A 23,069-nucleotide genomic window follows, 5' to 3' on the forward strand; every position below is an offset into this window, starting at 1 on the left:
ATTGAGTCACTGCCGATTCAAGGTCCTACCATGTGTGATTGCGTAGAACTGTTCCAGAGGATTTTCCTGGTTGTGATCTTTATAGAAACTAATTGCTACGTCTTTCTTCTGCCATGTGGCTGAGTGTGTTCGAACGGTCAACCTTTCAGCTAGTAGTTGGGTTGGAGTGTACATCATTTGCATACCCAGAAACACACAAAACCACTATCCCAACTTAAAAATAAAAGAACACGAAAGAATTAGGTGAAGTTCGGTGATGACTTATAGTTGCCCATGGTTCAACAACTGGTTCACAAAATTGTAGAATTGGCTCTTGCAGCCTGGTACAAGTCCATTCCAGCAAGCTTTTATGCCTAGACAGTGCTTGGGAAATTCAAGTCTAAATACATTTTGTTTTATGTAACCATTCTACCATTACGGAAGTCACTGGGTCATGAACTAAGCTGAGGAAGTTAAGTGTTGTTGTCTTGTTTTCCAAAAAACAAAACCCAAAAGAACTATTGCTGTGGAGTAGAACCAGCCCATAGGGCTTCAGGGGCTGGCATCTTTGTGGCAGCTGTTCACACGTTTTTCTGTTTGAAGTGCGGCTAGGTGGGGTTCAACGGCCTACGTGTAGGTTAGTTGAGCACGGACCCTTCGCATCACGTAGGACAGTTTCTGTTCTGTAATTTTGTAATGAAAGGAAAGTGATAGGGGTTGGCTGCTGCTGTCGTTAGGGGCTGTTGAGTTGGTTCTGACCCGTAATGGTTCTAAGGACAACAGAACCGTCCTGCTCTGTCCTCACAATGGTTGTTACACCGGAACCCATTGTTGCATCCATCGTATTGAGGACCTGCCTCTTTCTCGCTGACCTTAGGGACCTATGTAGTGGAAAATAAAGGACTGCAAAATATGAGATGAGCCATTTGAATCTCACAGGGTCAAGAAACATTTGGAAGACCCAGAGCTTTTCCAGCCTGTCTTAACTCACGGGTGACATTGATACTGCTTGGCTGGATCTCACAAGCAGTGGCTGGGTGCTGGTTGGATTGCGGGGACAACCCTTCTTTAGGGGATCAGTCGATGAGGCTGATACTGTGCAGTATGCAAACCTCGTTGCAGCTCAGGAAAGCAAAGGGGGTGGGTTTATGAACTGGAAGTGGAATATTTCAGCAGAAGACTCCTGTGTGCATCTGTTTGTTTTGCTCGCGAACATCTAACACCCAAAGGAGAGAGAGGACCTCTGGGGGACGCAGGCGAGATGGAGCTGGTTTCGAGAAAAGGAGCAACGGGAGAACCTGGACCTGCTGGAGGTGATGGAGTCCCAGGAGAAACAGGTAGTCACTCGGGACGTTCGACCCGAACAAATAAGCTGGGTTCTTAGCGGAAAATCCAAGCAAGCCCGTGGATTTGGTGATTTTTTCCCAGTCACAACCGAGATTTGGAAAGGCCATTTTTAAGATATGAAAATATACACTGATGAACCTGGTGGTACATTTGAACATTTCCATGTTCAAGCTTAGCTCAAGGTTGCATCTGTTTATCGATTTGGATATTCTGGAGGAGACTCGGTACCCCCTCTGTGTCTGGGAGTTGGTAGCGAAAGCAACAATCAGTAGCCCACTGACTTTCCACTCATTTCTCCCAACACGTCTGAAACCATCGCGTGCAGAAGGGTCACTGGGACACAGGTTGAGAGGCACATTCTCAGTCAGCAGCTCTGGGACAAGCTGGAGTCTGTCATTATAACACGATCACTGGTCCAGATCCCAGGCTGCCTATCCTCAGAGACACAAAGGAGGAAGGACTTTGGCAACCACATTTGTATTCTCTTAACGCTCACACTTCATCTGCACGAGACCTGGGATTTTGTCCTGCCACTCTCTTTAAGGAGCTGTTGGGGAACACGGGGCGAAATTTCCCTGGGTGCACGTTTGCACATTTGGAAAGTGAGAGTGTTGGACCCAAGGACCCCATGCACCCACACGACCGGCTGTCATGGTCCCGAGTAGGTGTGTGGACAGTGCAACTCGGGGCAGGAAATAAGACTCCCCATACCATTGGGTTCACCTGAAAAGAAGACCAAACTGCTCAGCCTCACTCTGACCCTGGATTTCTGTAAAGAGGTTTATAACACTTCCAACTCCATCAGGTGATAAAGGAGACCCAGGGATGCAAGGACAAAGAGGAGAACCGGGAAGACCCGGGCCCCCTGGATTCCACAGCGGGGAGCCTGGTAGAAAAGGCCAACCAGGTCTTCCTGGGCCCCCAGGACCTCCAGGCTTACCTGGCCCTATAGGGATCGTTGGTTTCCCAGGATTTCCTGGTGACCAGGTAAGTGCTCTGGAAGAGGAAATAATAAAATTTTCTGTTCTTATGAGCCAGTCAGGGTGTAGTATAGCACCAATGAAACATACAACTTTCCTCTAGTTCTTTAATGCTTCCCCCCCCCCACTATCATGATTCCAATTCTGCCTTACAAATCCGGCTAGACCGGAGGATGTACACTGATACAGATAAGAGCTGGAAACACAGGGAATCCAGGACAGATGATCCCCTCAGGACCAATAATGAGAGCAGTGATACCAGGAGGGTAAGGGAAAGGTGGGGGAGAAAGGGAGAACCGATCATAATGATCCATATATAACCCCTTCCCTGGGGGATGGACAACAGAAAAGTGGGTGAAGAGAGACATTGGACAGTGTAAGACATGAACAAATAATAATAATTTATAAATTATCAAGGGCCCAAGAGGAGGGAGAGAGGGAGAAGGAGTAGGAAAAATGAGGCGCTAATACCAAGGGTTCAAGTAGAAAGAAAAGGCTTTGAGAATGATGATGGCAAGAAATGTACAAATGTGCTTGACACCATGGATGGATGGATGCTAAGTGATCAGCGTTGTATGAGCCCCCAATAAAATGATTTAAAAAAAACCACTCTGTTCTCCTAATCTCATATTGCTAAATGGTGTCACGTTGGTTCCCACTTGTCACAACCCTCTGCACAACATGATGGAGAAACACTGGCCCGTTGGGGGCCATCACAGTTACCGTGTTTGGGCCTGTTGTTGCAGCCAATGTGTCAGTCCATCTCACTGAGGGCCTTTCTAGTTTAAGCCGACCCTCCGCTCAGATCCCATGGCAAGTGGTAGACATTTACCGGTGTCTACCATGGCCTTTTTACTGATTTTAGGACATACACAGTAGGACAAGGTGAAAATGGAAACACCTGGAAGGTCATAATTCAGCTGAACTTTCTTGACTAATGTTCATACTTGGTTCCCCTGATAAAGAGGATCGAACTTTTACATAGTTCGTGCACTACTCCTCAGCCTTGTTTAAACAACTCAGTAGCGATTTGCCTTATGACTACTGGTTCCAGGAATGCCAGGCTGTTCTAGAAAATGACTCAGGCCAATTCTAAATTTTGTGAGTTAAAAACGACCCCTTGAGAAACTAGGAGGGACAATAAACATAGTGGCCAAAATTATGCTTCTGGAAAGTGCACCATATAATTTGATGCCCATTTTGTGGATTAAAATGGATTTTTTAAATGTTGGTATCATGTGACTTCTAATAATAGTTTAGTTGGTATCTGCTTGTCCAGTCAAAGCTTAACATTCAAGTTAGGCCATGCAACTACTCTTTTGCAATCAATTGTCGAGAACACCTGTTATCATCAGCATCTTCTTCTGAAGGTGTTTATCTTTGCGGTCGTATGCTTGCATGGCATTTCAAATTTCCTTTACCATTGAAAATCATGAAAACTAAATTGGTTGCAGAAAATGATTCCTGAACGTTGCCATGCATGTGCCAATTATATATGAAACCCAATCTCGTCTCACTCGGTTTCATTAACTTCTCAGGGTTCTCCAGGTTCTCCAGGCCCCACTGGACTTCCAGGGATGGACGGCATGAAAGGACTGAAAGGTATGCTTTGGAAATCTAGCAGCCGTCTGTCAAGAGCACAGTCCTCCGTGTCGTGTTGACACCATTGTATGTGACATTCAAAGCAAAGTAGATGAAACAAAGTTCAACCCCCAGGAGGTTCTTCTTAGATTCTGCTGGACCAAGACTCAACATGTCCACACTTCTCATTCAGATTGAAGGATGTCAGATTGGAAACGTCTATCAGCAGAGCACATCAGGTCTTCTTCTTCAGTGGGCGGCCTGGCTGCAGTTCACATAGTGACCACAGACAGACTCCCCCAAATGACAGATGACTCTGAGGCAAGGTGGGCCATCGGCGTATCATGGCCACCTTGGCTTGGAAGTCCCATGACCCCCAGGTGTCAGTATCTCTTCGAATAGCTCCACGGGTGCAGCTGTTAGCATCCCACTTACAAAGGTCACTGTAGAGAAGCCATTACAGAGGCCCCTGAGTTCCCACTAGATGTCTACTTCACTTACAACATTCCCGGACTACATGTACTTGACAAGCAGCTTATTTTTAACATAAGATAAGGGTCACTAAGTGCCTCATGAGCCACAGGGTCTCTATCAGGATGACTCACCAGTGCTGCAGTGACATGAACGTGGTCAGAGATCATTTGTAAACAAATGGGTATGGTTGTGTCCCCATAAAATGTTATTTACCAAAAAGGCTGCAGGTGGATTTGTTCCCACGGGCCTTTGTTTGCTTCTTGCCAAACACAGTGTTGCTAGGTAACACAGTTGGCATCCTATCTTCATCAAGTTTCCAAGGAAATGGGCCTAGATTCGCCCAAAGTCAAGAGTGTCCTCAGAGAGAAAAGTTTTGTTACAGATGAGCATCAATCAATATTTATTAAATCTTTGCATCAATCTTTTAATGTTTTTGCTATCTTTGTATACCACTGGAGTGACATTTTCTTCTTTAAATTCTACTTGAAGATGATTGACCTTCTTAACCTTGGCCTCATCCTAATCACTACGTGTGCCTTCACAAGTGTGACATACATTGCATTTTCTTTTAATATATGCACTCAAACGAACAACTTTGAAATATCAGATACCTATTAATGACCCACCTATCATCCTCTTGCTCACTGTCAGCAGTATATGAATTATACTTTGGGAGATACTCTATAAGTAATATGATTATCTCTTATTCCTCCACTCGCCCACACACAAAGTGAACTGAGCATGCTTAGGTATTCAGAAAAATAATCTAGCTCTCCTCTTCAGAAATGGTCACAAATAAGGCCATTTTCTTGTTTGATTTTGATGATCACTTTAGCTTTCGGATTCAGAAGTTCATTTTCTGCTTACTTATACATTTTTTATACTCCCTAGGCTTCCCATTCCCCTCATAGTTGTATTTGGCCTTGTTTTCAGGGAATTCTCTTAAGGACTCTCAAAGCCCCTGGAGAACAAGGGGTCTCCAGAAGCCAACACCAGAAGCCATAGCTCTTTCAGACCCTCGAGCTGAAGGAACGCTCCAGTAGGCAGCCCAGGAGTCCTCTCTTAGGACTTTGCTTCTCTACCTGGTTTGTTCTTTACTTATCTGTTTACCAACCAGCTTCCTCGCTCTCTATTCATATCCTTTCCAGATCCTGTTCATTTCAATTGTACCCCAATCTGTTCTGTGTCAGGGAGATTCATCCTTTAGGTTTCTGATCCAATAACCAAGGACTTGATGTTTTAATTTTCTTGTATTCTATCTTCTTGAGAAAAGATTTCTTACCCAGGTTAGGCCCCTTTTGAATCAGGCTCCTTCCTGTTGACTAACTGGCCTGGATTATACATCGCATCAGGTGGAAGAGACCTTTCCCTAAGATGTGAATGCAGGTTGGCTGATGCTATAAAACATGCACAGCACACCCTCTGTATTATCTCATCACCAAGCCTGTTGTATTATCCTCCCTGTTGCTCCATGGGGAGCCCTCCATTTCAAGTCAGCCCCTAAGTTATCACGAGCATCCTGGCACCAAGAAGCATCATTTGGTAAAGTCGAACAGCACCATGGGACTGCGAGAGTCATTGTAACCAATGCCTTTTAAAGTATGCTCTCTGGTAAGGTCATGGGTAAAGCATGCCTCTACAGTTTGACTGTAAAGACTGAATTGAGCTTCCCTGAGGAAACTTGAAATGTAATTGCAATTGCTGAACCAGTGATACTTTCTGCTGCTAAAACATAACAGAAGGGTATAGGCATCAATGGCGAATCATATCTTCAATGAAAATCTACATTTGAACTTTCTTAAGGACCGAAAATTTCCAACTTAAGATCTATAGTCTCTGTGATTGTTATGACCTTTAACATTCAGAGTGAGTGAGTGTGTGTGCATGCATGTATTGGAATCACACTCCACACCTAGACTTCCATCTGTTCTTGGGTTTTTTTTTGGGGGGGGGGCCATTAAAAATAATTCTCTCTTGAAATTGTTAAAACTAGACTATAAAGAGAAATGCTACCGAAGTTATTATGTCACATGTGTTAAGATGGAATGAAATCTTCCTAAATCTGTGCCTGTTCTCATTTATAGGAAACGCAGGCGATCCTGCTAGTATGCTTGGCCCTCCTGGCCCAAAGGGTGAGCCTGGGAGCCTTGGATGTCCAGGTATAGCTACATATATGTGTTTGTGTGTGTCTGTGTTCATTAAACCGAAAAAGAAAGGTTTTGAAAATAGAACACTTTTCTCTTCCTACCTGTCATTGATTAGATCAGATCTTTTTTGGGTCTTCCTTTGCCCTTTAATATACACTAGGGGATATACCGGAGGCTTCCCAAGGTTCGTGGAGAATTTTCATGATTTCATTTTCCACAAACGATGTGAAAACCTCTCCCTGTAAGCGTTGTGGTAGCATTCCAGATGCAAGAGGACCCCAGGGTTACACCCAGGAGGTGCTGGGTTCCTTTCTCTGCCACAACGCCCAGGACACATGACACGGGCAACACCAGTACACTCCCCTGGCCTTCCCAGCTTTTGACAACATGGAAAACAAATACTTCAAACAATTAAAACGTGGGCAATTTTGCAATTTCCATAATCAAAAACACACACCATGTGCAACAGCAATGTACACTGGCTGCAGCTACAAGTTGTGGTTCCAGCCCTTTCTTTCCTGCCGGGAGAAGCATATTCGAGTGCAAGTGAGACGAGCTGTCAGGAGCTCCGATGGCACAGTGGTTAAGCGTCCCTCTGCCACCGAAAGAATGGTGGTTTGAGCCCACCGGCTGCTCTGGGGGAGAAAGGTTTAGCAGTCTGCTTTCGTCAATGCGGCAGCCTCAGCCACCCTATGGGCAGTTCTGCTCTGCCCTGTGGGTCCAGTGGGGTGGGGTGGGCTCCGGAGGAATGGGGTTGGCTTTTGAGAAGTATTATGGTTGTTGTTAGGTGCTCCTCGAATCAGTTCCAACTCACAGGGACCAGAGGCACAACAGAACGAAACACTGCCCATCCTGATCAGTGTCGTGTTTGAGCCCATTGCTATCAGTCCATCTCACTGAGGGACTTCCTCTTGCTCACTGGCATTGCTAAGTCCTGGGAAGGTGCTAAACAAAGGTAAGGCATTCTAAGCGACACGATTTGCTGATCAGAAACAACCTGGGGCCCCTCCAACATGAAGGGATCATGTAGCTGTTGTTAGTGCTCCTCTAGGCAATTCCAGTCCCGATCAGCGACTGTCCTCTGGTTTAGGCTGACGCCAGATGCATTAGATGACCCACAGCTGTCAAGAGACGCCAGTGCCTTTCACAAATCCATGCTTCGAAGGAGAAAGGAATATATTTGGAGTTCAAGCCAACAGACAGGGCCTTCGAGGAGACAGCAGTCTGAGAGCATCTTGCAGGGTTGGTTTGCAGCCACGTGTATTCATCTTTCAGGAGATGGAGGGAGTATAACCTAGTTTTTTTTTCTCAAAAGACCCAAAGAAACATGCATTGATTTTTTAAAGGGGCACCCCCTTTGACTCACACATTCCACTCTTAGGAAGCTGGAGCCAATAATCAGACAACTGAATGAAGATGTGTGCACAGGAGCATCCATTCAGGAAATGGGTGAAGAATTTTCCATCCAGAGGTGATAGGTTCAATACATTCTGCCCAAGTTATCCAACTGATGATGGACAGCGTAGACACTAAACGAGTCGCGTGTCATATCAATAATTTGTGCATTACCTTAAAGTCCTCTCTGACCATAACAGCGTTTCATCTCTTATAAAAGAGAGAAAAATATCTGAGAAGGACTACTGTGGGAGTGTATTTCTTTAGTGTTAGACGATTTGTTGTTAGGTGGCATACAACAGAATGAAACACTGCTTGGCCCTGTGGTATCTTCACAAAGAGTCGCTAAGTTTGAGGCCATTTTAGCAGCCACATTGAAGTTCTTCCTCTTTCACCCATCCCTCTTCTTCATCAAGTATGGTTTCCCTGCGCACGGACTGGTTTCTCCTGATAACATGCCCCAAATTTAAGAGACAGAGTCTTGCTATCCTCATTTTTGCTTTTTTAATTTAATTGTTGTTTTGGTGGGGGGGGCGGTTCGTACTTCGTACAACTCTTATCACAATCCATACATACATCCATTGTATCAAGCACATTTGTACATGTATTGCCATTATCATTCTCAAAACATTTGCTTTACACTTGAGCTCTTGATATCAGCTCATTTTCCCCCTCCCTCCCCACTCCCCCCTCACTCATGAACCCTTGATAATTTATAAATTATTATTATTTTGTCATATCTTACACTGTCTGACATGTCCCTTCACTCGCTTTTCTGTTGTCCATCCCCAAGGGAGGAGGTTATATGTAGATCCTTGTAATCAGTTCCCCCCTTTCCACCCCACCCTTCTTCCACCCTCCCAGTATCACCACTCTCAGTACTTGCTCTGAAGGATCATCTGTCCTGGATTCCTTGTGTTTCCAGTTCCTATCTGTACCAGTGTACATCCATGGTCTAGCCAGATTTGTAAGGTAGAATTGGGATCATGATAGTTGCGGGGTGGGGGCGGGGGGATGGGGAGGAAGCATTTAGGAACTAGAGGAAATTTGTATGTTTCATTATTGCTACACTGCACCCTGACTGGCGCGTCTCCTCCCCGCAACCCTTCTGTAAGGGGATGCCCAGTTGCCTACAGATGGGTCTTGGGTCTCCAAGCTGCACTCCCCCTCATTCACAATGATTTGATTTTTTGTTCTTTGATGCCTGATACCTGGTCCCTTCAACACACATGTTGGTGTGCTTCTTCCAGGTGGGCTTTGTTGCTTCTGAGCTAGATGGCTGCTTATTTACCTTCAAGCCTTTAAGACCCCAGACACTGTATCTTTTGATAGCTGGGCACCATCAGCTTTCTTCACCACTTTTGCTTATGTACCCATTTGTCTTCAGTGATCATATCAGGGAGGTGAGCACACAATTATATGTTTTTTTGTTCTTTGATGCCTGATACCTGATTCTATCGACACCTTGTTGATCACACAGGCTGGGGTGCTTCTTCCATGCGGGCTATGTTGCTTCTGAGCTAGATGCCCCTTGTTTACCTTCAAGTCATTAAGACCCTAGACGCTATGTCTTTTGATAGCCAGGCTCCATCAGCTTTATTCACCACATTTGCTTATGCACTTGCTTTGTCTTCAGTGATCATGTCAGGAAGGTGAGCATCATGGAATGCCAGTTTAATAGGACAAAGTATTCTTGCATTGAGGGAGTACTTGAGTGCTATCCTCATTTTTAAGGGACATTCTGGGTGTTCTTCTTCCAAGATGGATTTGTTCATCCTTCTGGTAGCCCATGGTACACTCAATACTATTCACTAACAATGAAAAGGAGTCTTCTTATGGATTTCCTATTCATTGTCCAACTTTCACATGCATATGAAGCCATTAAAAGTGGTTTGGGTCAGGCACGTCTTAGTCCTCAAGGTGACAGCTTAGCTTTGCACACTTTACAAAGAGGTCTTTGGTAGAGATCTGACCAACGTTGTACATCCTTAGATTTGTGAACTTCTGTCTCCATGGGCATTCATTATGGATCAAAGCTAAATGAAATCCTGGACAGCTTCCATATATTCTTCATTTATCATGACATTGCTAATTGTTCAATTGTGAGGATTGTTGTTTTCTGTTCATTGCTTTGTGATCCCTTCTGAAGGCTGTGGCCTGATTTCCATCAGGAAGGGCTTCAGGTCCTCCTCAATCTAACTCGTGTCATCAGCATGTCACAGGTTGCTAAAGAGTCTTCCTCCAACCTGGATGGACATTCTTCGTCACATAGTCCAGCTCTTTGGATTATTTTCTCATCAAAGAGATTGAATAAGTATGATGAAAGAATACAACTTTAATGGATATCTTTCCTAATTTTAAACCACATGATTCCCCCTTGTTCTCTTTGAATGACTGCATGTTGGTCTACGTACAACTTCGCATGAGCACAAGTGAGTGTCTGGAATCCCTATTCTTCTAGATGTTGGTTGTAATTTGCCATGAGCCGCATGATTCAGTGCCTTTGCATCATCCATGAAACACAGGTCAACATCTTTCTTGTGGTCTCTACTTTCCACCAAGATCCATCCAACATCAGCGATGATATTCTCCCTTCCATGTCCTCATGTCTCAATCCGGCATGGGTATTTGGAGTTCCCTTTCCATGGACTGCTGCAACCATTTTGGAACGATGATCAGCAAATTTCATCTGCATGTGGTATTCGTTATATTGTCCAAAGGTTTCCACAATGTGTTGGATCACCTTTCTTTGGAGTGGGCACAAATATGTATCTCTGCCAGTTGGTCGGCCAGGGAGCTGTCTTCCCAAGTTGTTGGCATAGACAAGTGAGTGCTTCCAGCTGCTCTTCCATCAATTTCTGGAGTCTTGGTTTCTGCCAATGACTTTAATATAGCTTGAGTGCCTTCCTTCAGTACTGTTGTTTTTCTGAGCATATGAAATGGTTGAACATGAACCAATTTTTAAAATATATATACAGTGACTCAGTACATTCCTTAGCATAGTCCTCCCATCTCCTTTTGGTACTTCCTGTGCTGGTCAAGAGGACCCCTGGGGGCCTAGTGGTTATAAGTTGGGCTGCTAACCTCCAGTTCAGCAGTTTGAAACCACCAGCCACTCCGAGGGAGAAAGGTGAGCCTTTGTATTCCTGTAGAAAAGTTACAGTCTCGGACACCCACAAGGGTAGCTCTATCCTGCCCTATAGGGTCGCCATGGGTTGACATGGACTCAGTGGCAGTGATTGTGTCCTGTGCCATGTCACTTTGAGGATGAAGATGCACCAGACCCACGTCATCGTGTTTTCAATCACCTCGCATGCTTGTGAAAGGTGGGCATTGAATGAGGAAGATCGAAGAATAACTTGATGCACGTCAGTTGTCATGTTGGCAAAGACGATCGAAAGCACCAACATAGCTGATGTGGAAGAAATGCAGCCAGAAAGCTTAGAAGGGAGGATGAGGAGGCTTCCTCTCGCATGCTTCAGATGTGTTATCAGGAGAGACAAGTCCCTGGGAAAGGACATCGTGCTTGATAAAGGGAGGGTCAACGAAAAAGAGGCGAAGAGCTTCCAGGAGATGATGGACAAAGTGGCTGCAATGATCACAATTGTGAGGACGGCACAGGATCGGGCAGTGCTTGCTCCTGTTGGGCATCGCATCGCTGCGACGCTGTACTGATTGGACGGCGCCTAGCACCAATAACAACAACGTATTCAATATCATAAAACTCTTTAATATTATAAAGTTAGGCTTCAATTCTTCTTTAGTTCTAGCAGCTTGAGAAATGCCAAAGGTATTCATCTTTTGTGGTTCTCTAATTCCAGATCTTTTCACGTCTCATTCTAATACTTTGTTTCCTCGAGTTGCCCCCTGAAGCCTCTGTTCAGACCTTTCACTTCAGCATCACTTCCATTTGCTTTCGCAAGTTCCTTCACCTCTTCTGACATCCAGCTTGGTGTTTGCCACCCTTTTTGTCTTTTTTATGGCCTTTTGGTTTCTTTATGTCGTCCCACAACTTGTCCGCTCTTCATTCACAAGTGTCCAGTGCATATTTTTGTGTCTAATCATATGCTTAAGATAATCTCTAACCTTATGTGAGATACACAAAGTTTCAGTGGACTTTTGTGGACTGCTTTATTTATTTTTTTGCTTCAACTTGAACAAATTGCACATATAAAATTGATGGACTGTCCTGCAGTTGGCCTCGGGCTTGTTCTAACTGCTAACGCTGAGCTTTCCCATCATCTCTTTACACAGATGCAGTTGGTTTCATTTGTGTGTTTTCCACTTAGGGTGGTAGATGTGTGTGGTTGTCATGTATGTTGTTGGATAATGATATTTCCCATAAACATGTCATTGGTCTTGCAAAATTCTATCATGAGATCTCCAGTGCCATTTCTGCCTCTAAGGTCATGTTTAATAGTTATTAATCCTTCTTTGTTTCCAGTTTCCACATTCTAATTATCAGTAATTATCAGTGCTTTCTGATCAATTTCAGATGGGAAAAGTTGGTAAAAATATTCCATTTCTTTTCATTTGGGGCTTTACTGGTTGATGTATACATTTGAAAAATCATAATAATTGTTCTTCCTTTTAAGTGTGTGGGTATTATCCTACCATTGACAACATTGTACTTCAGGATACTCCTGCCCCAAATAAACAAAAAAAAATACCGCCAAATCCTCCTGTCAGTGAGTCTATTGCAACTGATAGAAAAGTACTATAAGTAGAACTAATAGACACAGTAGAACTGCCCCTGTGAATTTCTGAGACTTTAAATCTTTAAAGTCTTTGACTCTTAAAGCCTCATCTTTCTCCCATGGAGTGGCTGGTGGGTTGGAACTGCTGATCTTGTGGTTAACATCTCAGTGCATAGTCCACTATGCTACTAGGGTGCCTGTACTTCAGGATAGATCTTTAAATACCTTTTGTGACAATGAATATTACACAGTTCTTTAATTTGCCGTTCCTAGCATAGTAGACCTAGCACTTGTGTAAACTAAATGAAGAATCTGAGTTCTTTTACACTTAATCTGACTTTTCCCCCCTTTCTTGTTTTTCCTAAGTTTGCCTTAGTGCTCATCTGCCTACTCTTCTGTAGCTTTTATCATTTCAATGGTTCCTTTTCTCCTTCTTCCTGTTTCAGCCTGGACTTTTTAAATGACATCATTTGCTCTTCAGCAGTACAGAGTTTATTTAAATTTGCAGCCTCTGCTGACTGGAAAAAGAGGCCCTGGTGGCATAGTGGTGACGAGTTGGGCTGCTAACCACAAGGTCATCAGTTTGAATCCACCAGCCACTCTGCACGAGAAAGAAGGGGTTTCTACTTCCATAAAAATGTGTTGTCTAGAAAACCAACCAGGGTGGTTCTAATCTGCCCTATAGGGTCTCGATTAAGTGGACTTGGCAGTGGGTTTTTCCATTCATGGTCATTATTCTTTAGCATATTGAGGAAGGGCAAAATCGTTTCCCACAGTGTCTATACCAGTTGACATTCCCAACAGCAGTGGAAGAAGGTTCCAGTTTCTCCTTGCGAACATTCATCATTTTCCATTTTTTTCTGATAATAGCTATCTTGTTGTGTGCTCTTGAGTTGATTCTGATTCATAGTGATCCTATATGACAGAGTTGAATTGCACCATAGGGTTTAAGGCCATAATGCTTATGAAAGCAGATGGCTATATTGTTCTCCACACAGCAACTGGTGAGTTCAAACCTCTGACTCTTCAGTTAATAGCCAACTACTTAACAACTGTGGAACCATTGTAGTGAGTATGAGGGGCTATCTCACTGTGCTTTTGACTTGAATTTCCTTAATGACTATCAATGTTGAGCACCTTTTTAAGTGCTTACTGGCCATATTTCTTCTTTGGATTAATATCTGTCCAAGTCATTTAAATATTTTTTACTCCTTTTTTTTGGTCGTCTTGTATTAGGGAAGCATTTTAATGCTTTGACATTTTCTTCATTCAAGATGAGAATAATGCTACTTATCCTTGCTGCAAGAATGTTTTCAGGCTAAATCACACACACACACACACACACACACACACATTGACTTCAAATCTGCTGTCATCAAGTTGATTCTGATTCATAGTATCTCTACATACTATTTTTATTTCTTTATATGCTTAGAATTACTTCTTTGTTCTCTTTTCCTTCTTTTTTTGTAAGTGATTTTTAAAAATCGTTTTATTAGGGCCTCACACAACTCTTATCACAATCCATAATACATCAATTGTATAAAGCACATTTGTACATTCATTGCCCTCATCATTCTCAAAGCATCCACTCTCCACCCAAGCCCCTGGCATCAGTTCCTCATTTTCCCCTCCCTCCCCGCTCCCCCCTCCCTCATGAACCTTTGATAATCTATAAATTATTACTTTGTCTTATCTTGCACTGTCCAAAGTCTTCCTTCACCCACTTTTCTGTTGTCTGTCCCCCAGGGAGGAATTTATATGTAGATCCTTGTAATGGGTTCCCCCTTTCCAATCCACCCTCCTTCCACCCTCCCAATATCACCACTCACACCACTGGATCTGAAGGGATCACCTGCCCTGGATTCCCCGTGTTTCCAGTTCCTATCTGTACCAGTGTACAGATTTTTAAGGTAGAATTGGGATCAAGATAGTGGGAGGGGTGGGGGAAGCATTTAGGAACTAGAGGAAAGTTGTATGTTTCATTGTTGCTACATTGCACCCTGACTGGCTCCTCTCCTCCCCGAAACCCTTCTGTAAGGGGATGTCCAGTGGCCTACAAATGGACTTTGAGTCTCCACTCTGCAGTCCCCTCCTCATTTACAATGATATGATTTTTCGTTCTGATGATGCTTGATACCTGATCCTATCGTCACCTCGTGGTCACACAGGCTGGTGTGCTTCTTCCATGTGGGCTTTGTTGCTTCTCAGCTAGATGGCTGCTTATTTACCTTCCAGCCTTTAAGACCCTTAGACCCTGTATCTTTTGATAGCCAGGCACCATCAGCTTTCTTCACCATATTTGCTTATGTACCCACTTTGTCTTCAGCGGATGTGTCGGGAAGGTGAGCATCATAGAATGCCAATTTAATAGAACAAAGTATTCTTGCAATGAGGGAGTACTTGAGTGGAGGACCAATGTCCATCTGCTACCTTAATACTAAATCTGTAAATATATGCACATAGATCTATTTCCCCATCTTCATATATAAATATATTTACATATGTACATGCCCTTATTTATACCTCTATAAATACCCTTTGCCACCTACCTGTTTCCTCTATTTCCTATGACTTTCCTCTTGTCTCACTATCATCCTCAGCCTTCATTTGGGTTTCCGTAATTCCTCTTGGTTACATTACCCTTGATCATGCCCTACCAGGCCTCCTACACCCTCCTCACCACCCATTTGGATCACTTGTTGTTCCCTTGTCCCTTGGTTTGTTAACACCACTACCTTTCCCCTCTATATACTATTTTCAAGACTATAAGTATTTCTTTTAGGCAGGGAGGGTTAATGCCTCCTTGCATATGTTTTCCTCTTTTACTTTTTTATTAAATACTTTTATTGGGAGTTCTTACATCTACCACAATCCATGCATTCATTCATAGTATCAAGCACATTTGTTCATATGGTGCCATCATCATTTTAAAAGCCCTTGATATTAGTTCCTCATTTCCCCCCTCCCTCCCTCATGAACCCTGGATAAGTTATAGATTATTATTTTCGAGTCTTACATCGTACTCTGTCACCTTCGCCCACTTTTCTGTTGCTTGTCCCCCCTGGGAGGGGGTTATAGAGTGATCCTTGTGATTGATTCTCCCTTTCTCCTCCCACCTTCCCCTTATCCTTCTAGTATCTCTATTTTCCATTGCTGGTCCGGAGGGGTTTTTCTGTCCTGGGTTCCCTGTGTTGTGGATTCTTATCTGTAGCAGTGTACATGTTCTGGTCTGGTCCAATTTGTAAGGTAGATTTGAGGTCATGGTAGTGGGAAGGAGAAAGCATTAAAGAACTAGAGAAAAGTTGTGTGTTTCATCAGTGCTATACTGTACCTTGACTGGCTCGTCTCTTCCTTGTGACCCTTCTGTAAGTAGATGTTCAGTTGTCTACAGATGGGCTTTGGGTCTCCAATCCATGCCCTGCACCGCAACCCCCCCCCCCATTGACATTGGTATGATTTTGATTAGATGCCTGATACCTGATCCCATCAACACCTTATAATCACACAAGCTGATGTGCTTCTTTCATGTGGATTTTATTGCTTCTCAGCTAGATGGCCACTTGTTTATCTTCAAGCCTTTAAGACTCCAAATGCTATATTTTTGATAGCCAGGCACCATCAGCTTTCTTCATCGTACTTACCTATGCACTCATTTTTTGTTCAGCAATCTTGTCAAGAAGGTGAGCATCACAGAATACTGGGTTATTAGAACAAAGTGTTCTTGTGTTGAGGGAGTACTTGAGGAGAGGTCCAATGTCCCTCTGCTACCTTAATTCTCAACATATAGATATAAGTACATAGATCTATTTCCCTATCATTATATTTAAATATATTTACATATGTACATGCCTTTATTTAGACCTCTATAAATGTCCTTGACCTCCTAATTCTTTCCTCTATTTCCTTATACTTTCCTCTTGCCCCACTATCATGTTCGGCCTTCATTCAGATTTAGTAATTCCTCACTATTACATTGCCCTTGATTAAACCCCACTAGGCATCCTATGCCATTCTCTCCATTGATTTTAGTTCACTTGTTGTTCCCGTGTCCCTGTGTTGGTTGACCACCCCCCACCCTTCCTTTCTCCTACCTCCCCTTCTCCCGTGTCCCCCCAGAGCCATCAGTCCCATTATTTTTGTCTCTGAATTGTTTTTCCCACCTGTCTTATCTAGATAGACACGTAGAGACATTAATAAGTACAAAAACCAGGCAAAGCCAAATAAAGGAAGACAAAACCAACAAAATAACAATAAAAGCAAAATAACAAAAGGAAAGCCAATGAGAAATAAAGGAAAAGTTTATAAATAATTCCAGGTCTTTTTTTTTAACCTTTGGGAGTGCATTCCTTGAGTCTAATGGGGTGCCACACTCTGCTCCCAAAGCCTATTTTTGGTATTCCCCAGGGATTTCATCACTTTGCTCCCCTTGCTGCTCTGTTGCATGCCCTTAGTGTTTCACCCTAGTGAGATGGGGTCATCGGCACAATTCCCGCACTGTCTCCAGGGATGTGCCACGTGTAGTGCTATGGTTCAGTGGAGGGACATCATGTCTCAAAGTGGGGTCAGCCCTATGGTCCTCCTGTGCATTGACTGCTCTGAACAGGAATCTCATCCTTGGGGATTGGTGGGTCACTCTCCATTCCTCGTTGTTTCTGCTGTGCTCTCTAATCAGGAGTGCCCCTCTCAACAATCCCCAAGCTGTAGCTTCAATGCTGTCTTCTGAAGTACATTCTTTGGGGTTGGGGGGTGAAAACCTGACATACCTTCCAAGCGGTGGTTGATGGGTTTGAACTATCAACTTTACAGTTAGCATATTAGAACCAGAATGATGGATGGACTTATATAAGCTTATAATACATGTTATATATAATACTATACTCATATTGTTATATTATAATCTTCTTGAGATTTTAAATACAAAGCCTTATTTTAACCATTTTATTGAGCTATAATTTACATAAGCAATTCAGTGGTTTAAATATATCAAAGAAAGCTGTGCATTCCATGTAGCAGGGAACCAATAGAGAGGTCTGAGGGGCCAGTTCCAATCCCAACTATGTGGACAGTTCACCCTCTCCCTAGAAGAATTCACTTCAGAGGACAGCACTGAAGCTACAACTCAGGGAGAGGGACACGTCTGATCACAGCACACAGGATCAAATGAAGGAGGAGGAAGAGAGAGTGGAGCACATCCTGGCCCACCAAGCTCTGGAGACAATATTCCTGCTCAGAGCAGCCAATGCACAGAGAGGACCATATGACGTCCCTCACTGACCCATAGCCCTACAGGGGACACTGCTGGAGACACTGTGCAGGAATTGTGCCCAGTGTGACTCCACCACACCAAGGCAAAACACTAAGAGCATGCAACAGAACAACAAAGGGAGCAGAGCAAGGCAATCCCAAGGGAATACCAAAAATAGATTTGGGGGCCAGGGCGTGGCGCCCCACCAGACTTGACTGGAAAATACTCCCAAAGGTCAACAAAAAGTCCCTGAACTATTTATAAGCTTATTTTGGTGGTGGTAGTGGTTTTGTTGTTGTTGTTGCTTTGTTTTGCTTTGTCTTGATGGCGAGGAGGGTGTAGGAGGCCTGGTAGGCTTGATCAAGGGCAATACAAATGAGAGGAATTTCTGAAACCCAAATGAAGGCTGAACATCATAGTGCGACAAGAGGAAAGTGAAAGGAAATAGAGGAAAGAATTAGGAGGCAAAGGGCATTTAGAGAGATCTAAATACAGGCATGTACATATGTAAATATATTTATATATGAGGATGGGGAAATCTTTCTAAGCACATATATTTATAGATTTAGTATTAAGGTAGCAAATGGACATTGTGCCTCCACTCAAGTACTCCTGAAACACAAGAACACTTTGTTCTAATAACCTAGTATTCCATGATGCTCACCTTCCCAACACGATCGCTGAAGACAGAGCAGGCACATAACCAAATGTGGTGAAGAAAGCTGATTGTGCCTGGCTATCAAAAGATAATAGCATCTGGGGTCTTAAAGGCTGGAAGGTAAACAAGCGGCCATCTAGCTGAGAAGCAACAAAGCCCACATGGATGAAGCACACCAGCCTGTGTGATCATGAAGTGTCAATATAATCATGTATCAGGCATCAAAGACCCAGAACAAAAATATCATATTATTGTTAATGAGGGGAAGTGCAGAGTTGAGACCCAAAGCCCACCTGTAGGCAACTGAGCATCCCCTTACAGAAGGGACGTGGGGAGGAGACGAGCCAGCCAGGGTGCAGTGTAGCAAAGATGAAACATATAACTTTCCTCTAGTTCTTAAATTCTTCCTCCCCTTCACCCTAACCCCCAGTATCATGACCCCAATTCTACCTTACAAATATGGCTAGACCAGAGCATGTACATGGGTACAAATAAGAGCTGGAAACATGGAATCCAGTACAGATAAACCCCTCAGGACCAGTATTGAGAGTAGCCATGACAGGAGGGGAAGGGAAGGTGGGGGAAGGCAGGGGGAACTCATCACAATGATCTGTTATAAGTCCCTCCCAGGCTGATGGACAACAGAAAAGTGGGTGAAGGGAGACATCAGTCAGTGTAAGACATGAAAAATAATAATAATAATTTATAAATTATCAAGGGTTCATGAAGAAAGGAGGGTGGGGGACAGAGAGAAAATGAGAAGTTGCATGCTAAGGGCTCAAGTTTTAGAACATTTTTGTTGTTCTTATATCCATTATTATTAGCTCCCCTTTTCCCCCCAACCTCCCCTGTCAAAACTCCATGAAACTGCTCATCTTGTTGTTTCTGTAGATTTACCAACCCTGAATTTCATATAAAGAAAATCATTTTAAAAGAAAATAAAAAAAAAAACACCACCACAATGAAAAGTCTTGTTTTTATGGTGGTACATATATATTTAATAAAGCACATGCCATTTAACATCCCTCGCATGCATAGTTCAGTAATGTTTTCTAGGTCTGTCATCTGTCTGTCATATTGTTCAGCCAACGCCATTCTGTTTCCAGATTTTTTCCACGACTCTTAACAGAGCTATATTTTATCTGCAGACTCAACAAGTCCTTTACAACACAGACTATTAATTCAGCTTATAAACATGAATTGGATTAGAACCACAAGTGGCAAATAAACACGTAGGGAAAATCCTCTCTTGTAATCAAGAAATGTGATTTAAAGTGTGCTTGATGTACCCTTTCATCCTTCTTCATTTAGCAAGACAACAAGCCAATGAACCAAACCCTCCTCAATGAGCACATAGGTTGTTCTTGAAGCTGTGATCGTGCAACTCTGGGAGGGTTACATCTGAGTAGGAGCTGGGACAGCACACCCTGCAAACCCTACAGCAACCTCTGTCAAGAACCCAACCCTGAAAGGTCTAGTCTAGAAAACCAAAGAACCACCGATCCATTCTCTTCAGCAAGTCAATGCCACAAGAAAGGGGCTGTCTCAAGTTTCCAAATTTAAGAGTTGTTTGATGCGATGCAATATGGGACTCTCAAGTGCCATCTAGTGTGGACAAACCACCTGTGAAGACCATGGAGGGGACAGTTGGAGACATTTGAATGTGGCCTGAGTGTTAGACAATACGCCAAGGGATTGCTATCCATTTCTTGGTGGTAACAATGCTATCTTGGTAATGTTAGACAGTGTTCTTAGATTTCAGGCTTCCCTCCTGAATGGTTTATAGAAAGAACACCAGGAAGTCTGTGATGTACTTCAGCATTTAAAAATTTCTATTTTAAAAAGAAACCAAAACAGCATATCTACCTATGCTCTAGAACTTTTCCAAAGGAAGTAATTTAATAGGAGAAAAAATTTAGAGGTGTATAAATATCACTACACAAAATAGCAAGTATTACAAATAACTTAAATGGCCAAGAGTAGAGAGGAGTTAGATCAATGAAATTAACTCAAAAATAGTATGACAATCATTTAAAATTATAATGAGAAATGATATAAAAAATAAAAGAGTATTTGTGACCCAATGCTAATTTTTAAAAACCTTAACTATAAGGTTGAGTGTTATTTGCACCTGGGTGGGTGGATGGATGAATGGATGGATAGTAGGATGGATGGATGGATGGATGGATGGATGGATGGATGGATGGATGGATAGTAGGATGGATGGATGGATGGATGGATGGATAGTAGAATGGATGGATGGACTAGAAGGACTTGGTGATTTACTTCCTAAAGGTCACAGCCTCTGGAAACCCTGCAGAGCACAATTCTACTCAGACACACAAGGGGATGTCACGTGCTGGAACTTGATGGCAACTGGGACTGTACTGGAAATTGTGTCAATTCTGTGGGATTAGAGATATTTTCATTTCAGTTTTTTCCCTTACTCTTACTTTAAAAAATGTCCACATAGGAAAAAAGATAGTCAGAGCTGAAGTTGACCATTGGCTCAACATCTCCAAGAGCCATTTGCAAATATTCGGATGTTTGATGTTTCTTTCTTCAGGGCATTTCGGAGTCCCTGGAGAACAGGGCTTGCCTGGTGATCAAGGACCCACAGGACCAGCTGGAAGGCCAGGACTGGCGGGCTTGTCTGGGCCACCTGGGTGTCCAGGTACGTTGAAAGGAAGTTGAGAGACCTGTAGGATATTCTTGGATCTCTTGGTGTTTGGGGAAGAGGCAGCCTTCACTTAGATAGTCTTGGATTTCTAGCTAATGAATTTTAAAATATATATAATGATTTTATTATATGATAGATTAGATAATCTATCATTTCTTAGACTAATTTTGGACATTTAGATAGGCATGTAACACAAAGCTAGGCCTATCTCAGGAAGATTGGCCTAAGAATCAATCGGGAACATACCTGCAGGGTGACTAACCCGGCACCACACATTCTCGCCCTCCCCGTTTTACCCGCCATTCGTCGATAAGCTGGTTTCCGTTTTTCTTTCAGACGTGAGTCAAATATCATGCATGTGGCATACTGTTTGAATGAGCCCTCTTCCTTCAGATCCTGCCCACTCAGAATAAAGGAAACATCTAAAAACATAATTGGCAACTTCATTTGTTGAGAAATACACTGTTTCCTTCTGAGGTTAAAGATCTAGGAGGAAAAAAATAATCAAGCAATGTTCCCCATAACCCCCATCTAAGAGCCCAGATGGTTTCTCAGTCAATAGAACTCATATTGTAGTGGCCAAAAAACACCCTTGTCATCCTCAGGTGATCGAGGGGTGCCAGGGCTGAGGGGACACCCAGGAGAAACAGGGGACCCTGGACCGAGGGGCTTCATGGGCCACCCAGGGTTACCGGGTCCTCCAGGAATAAAAGGTAAGTCCACAGGAAGACACCTATCAGAAAGATGAAGCCCAATGAGAGCCAATTCATAGTGGGGTTTTCTATTCCCGTAAAGAGTTCCAATCTCAGAGACTCGCAGAGACAGTTCTGTCTCATCCTATTGGACCCGCTATGAGCTGGCATCGGCTGGATAGCAGTGAGTTTTTTTCAGTTTCTTGTACCCACAAGTGATACTGGTCTTGGCCATCTTCTACCATAGATGCCGCTAACCCACTTTGACCTGCTTCTTTCCTACACCTTCAGACGGTGCTTATCTACCTATTGGCCTGCTTCCTGCGTGGAAGCATCCAGAGGGATGGTGCTGCCCACCTGTCTCTGGAGACATACTCTCTTCAGTGTTCTGTGATGTTCACTTATTTAAACTCCTTCTAGATGGTTAAATTCCTGTTATGGCCGAGACTGTGTTTGATGCTGGGTAGCAATTCTGAAGAACGTCGGCGTGGCTCCTGCCTGCATGGAGCTCACAGGCTTGTAAGAGAACCTTACACACGGAACCTGCGTACGTAGTGAAGTGCGCTGTTCGATTGCGATAAGCGAAAGGGAGAGGTGCTATGAGCAAAATTAAAACTCAACACCCCTGATATTTGTTTTCTTTGTTAGATAGAGAAAAATGTTTCCTCCAGCTGAACTCTTTTTGGCCTTTCACGTAATAGTAGACATGGTTGGAAGAGGTTAAAATATAAGACCAAGTATAATAATAATATATGTCCTTTTCTTAACACGTCTTCATGCCCTCACTGGATTGTTGCTCTTCGGTCCATCTTCAACTAGGTGTTCCAGTGTTTTAGAAAAAGTATGTCCAGCTGTCACATTTGTTTATTTAGAGGGCTTGCTCATGTCTTAGTTATCTAGGGCTCCTATACCACGCATGCCACAAGCGGATGGCTTGAGTAGACAGAAATGTTCTTTCTCACCGTTTGAGAGGCTGGGAGTGCAAATTCAGCATGCCAGTTCTGGGATATCAGCCTTCTCTCTGTGTTGGCTCTAGGGGGGTGGCCCTTGCCTCTTCACGACACCTGCGGTTCTGGTGTTCCTTGGACATGCACGTGTATCTTGGCATCAATCTTCCACTAGGCCTGCGATGTAATCAGCACAAAGGATCCTGGGTCCAAAATCCATGCTCTGCCGCGACCTCATTTCTCT

General features: G+C 43.4%; 1 protein-coding gene across 1 annotated transcript in view; it reads left to right on the top strand.

Moving 5' to 3' along the window:
• Nucleotides 1-23,069, top strand: part of COL4A4 (collagen type IV alpha 4 chain) — a 131,141-nt gene that overhangs the window by 75,914 nt on the left and 32,158 nt on the right. Inside the window, exons 31-36 of the mRNA XM_075530204.1 lie at nucleotides 1,209-1,316; nucleotides 2,132-2,313; nucleotides 3,845-3,908; nucleotides 6,446-6,520; nucleotides 21,073-21,180; nucleotides 21,792-21,899. Of these exons, the coding sequence (XP_075386319.1) occupies nucleotides 1,209-1,316; nucleotides 2,132-2,313; nucleotides 3,845-3,908; nucleotides 6,446-6,520; nucleotides 21,073-21,180; nucleotides 21,792-21,899 (645 nt within the window). The remainder of the gene's footprint in view (nucleotides 1-1,208; nucleotides 1,317-2,131; nucleotides 2,314-3,844; nucleotides 3,909-6,445; nucleotides 6,521-21,072; nucleotides 21,181-21,791; nucleotides 21,900-23,069) is intronic.

The sequence above is a fragment of the Tenrec ecaudatus genome, chromosome 13, assembly GCF_050624435.1.
Source record: "Tenrec ecaudatus isolate mTenEca1 chromosome 13, mTenEca1.hap1, whole genome shotgun sequence".
Classification (NCBI taxonomy): Eukaryota; Metazoa; Chordata; class Mammalia; order Afrosoricida; family Tenrecidae; genus Tenrec; species Tenrec ecaudatus.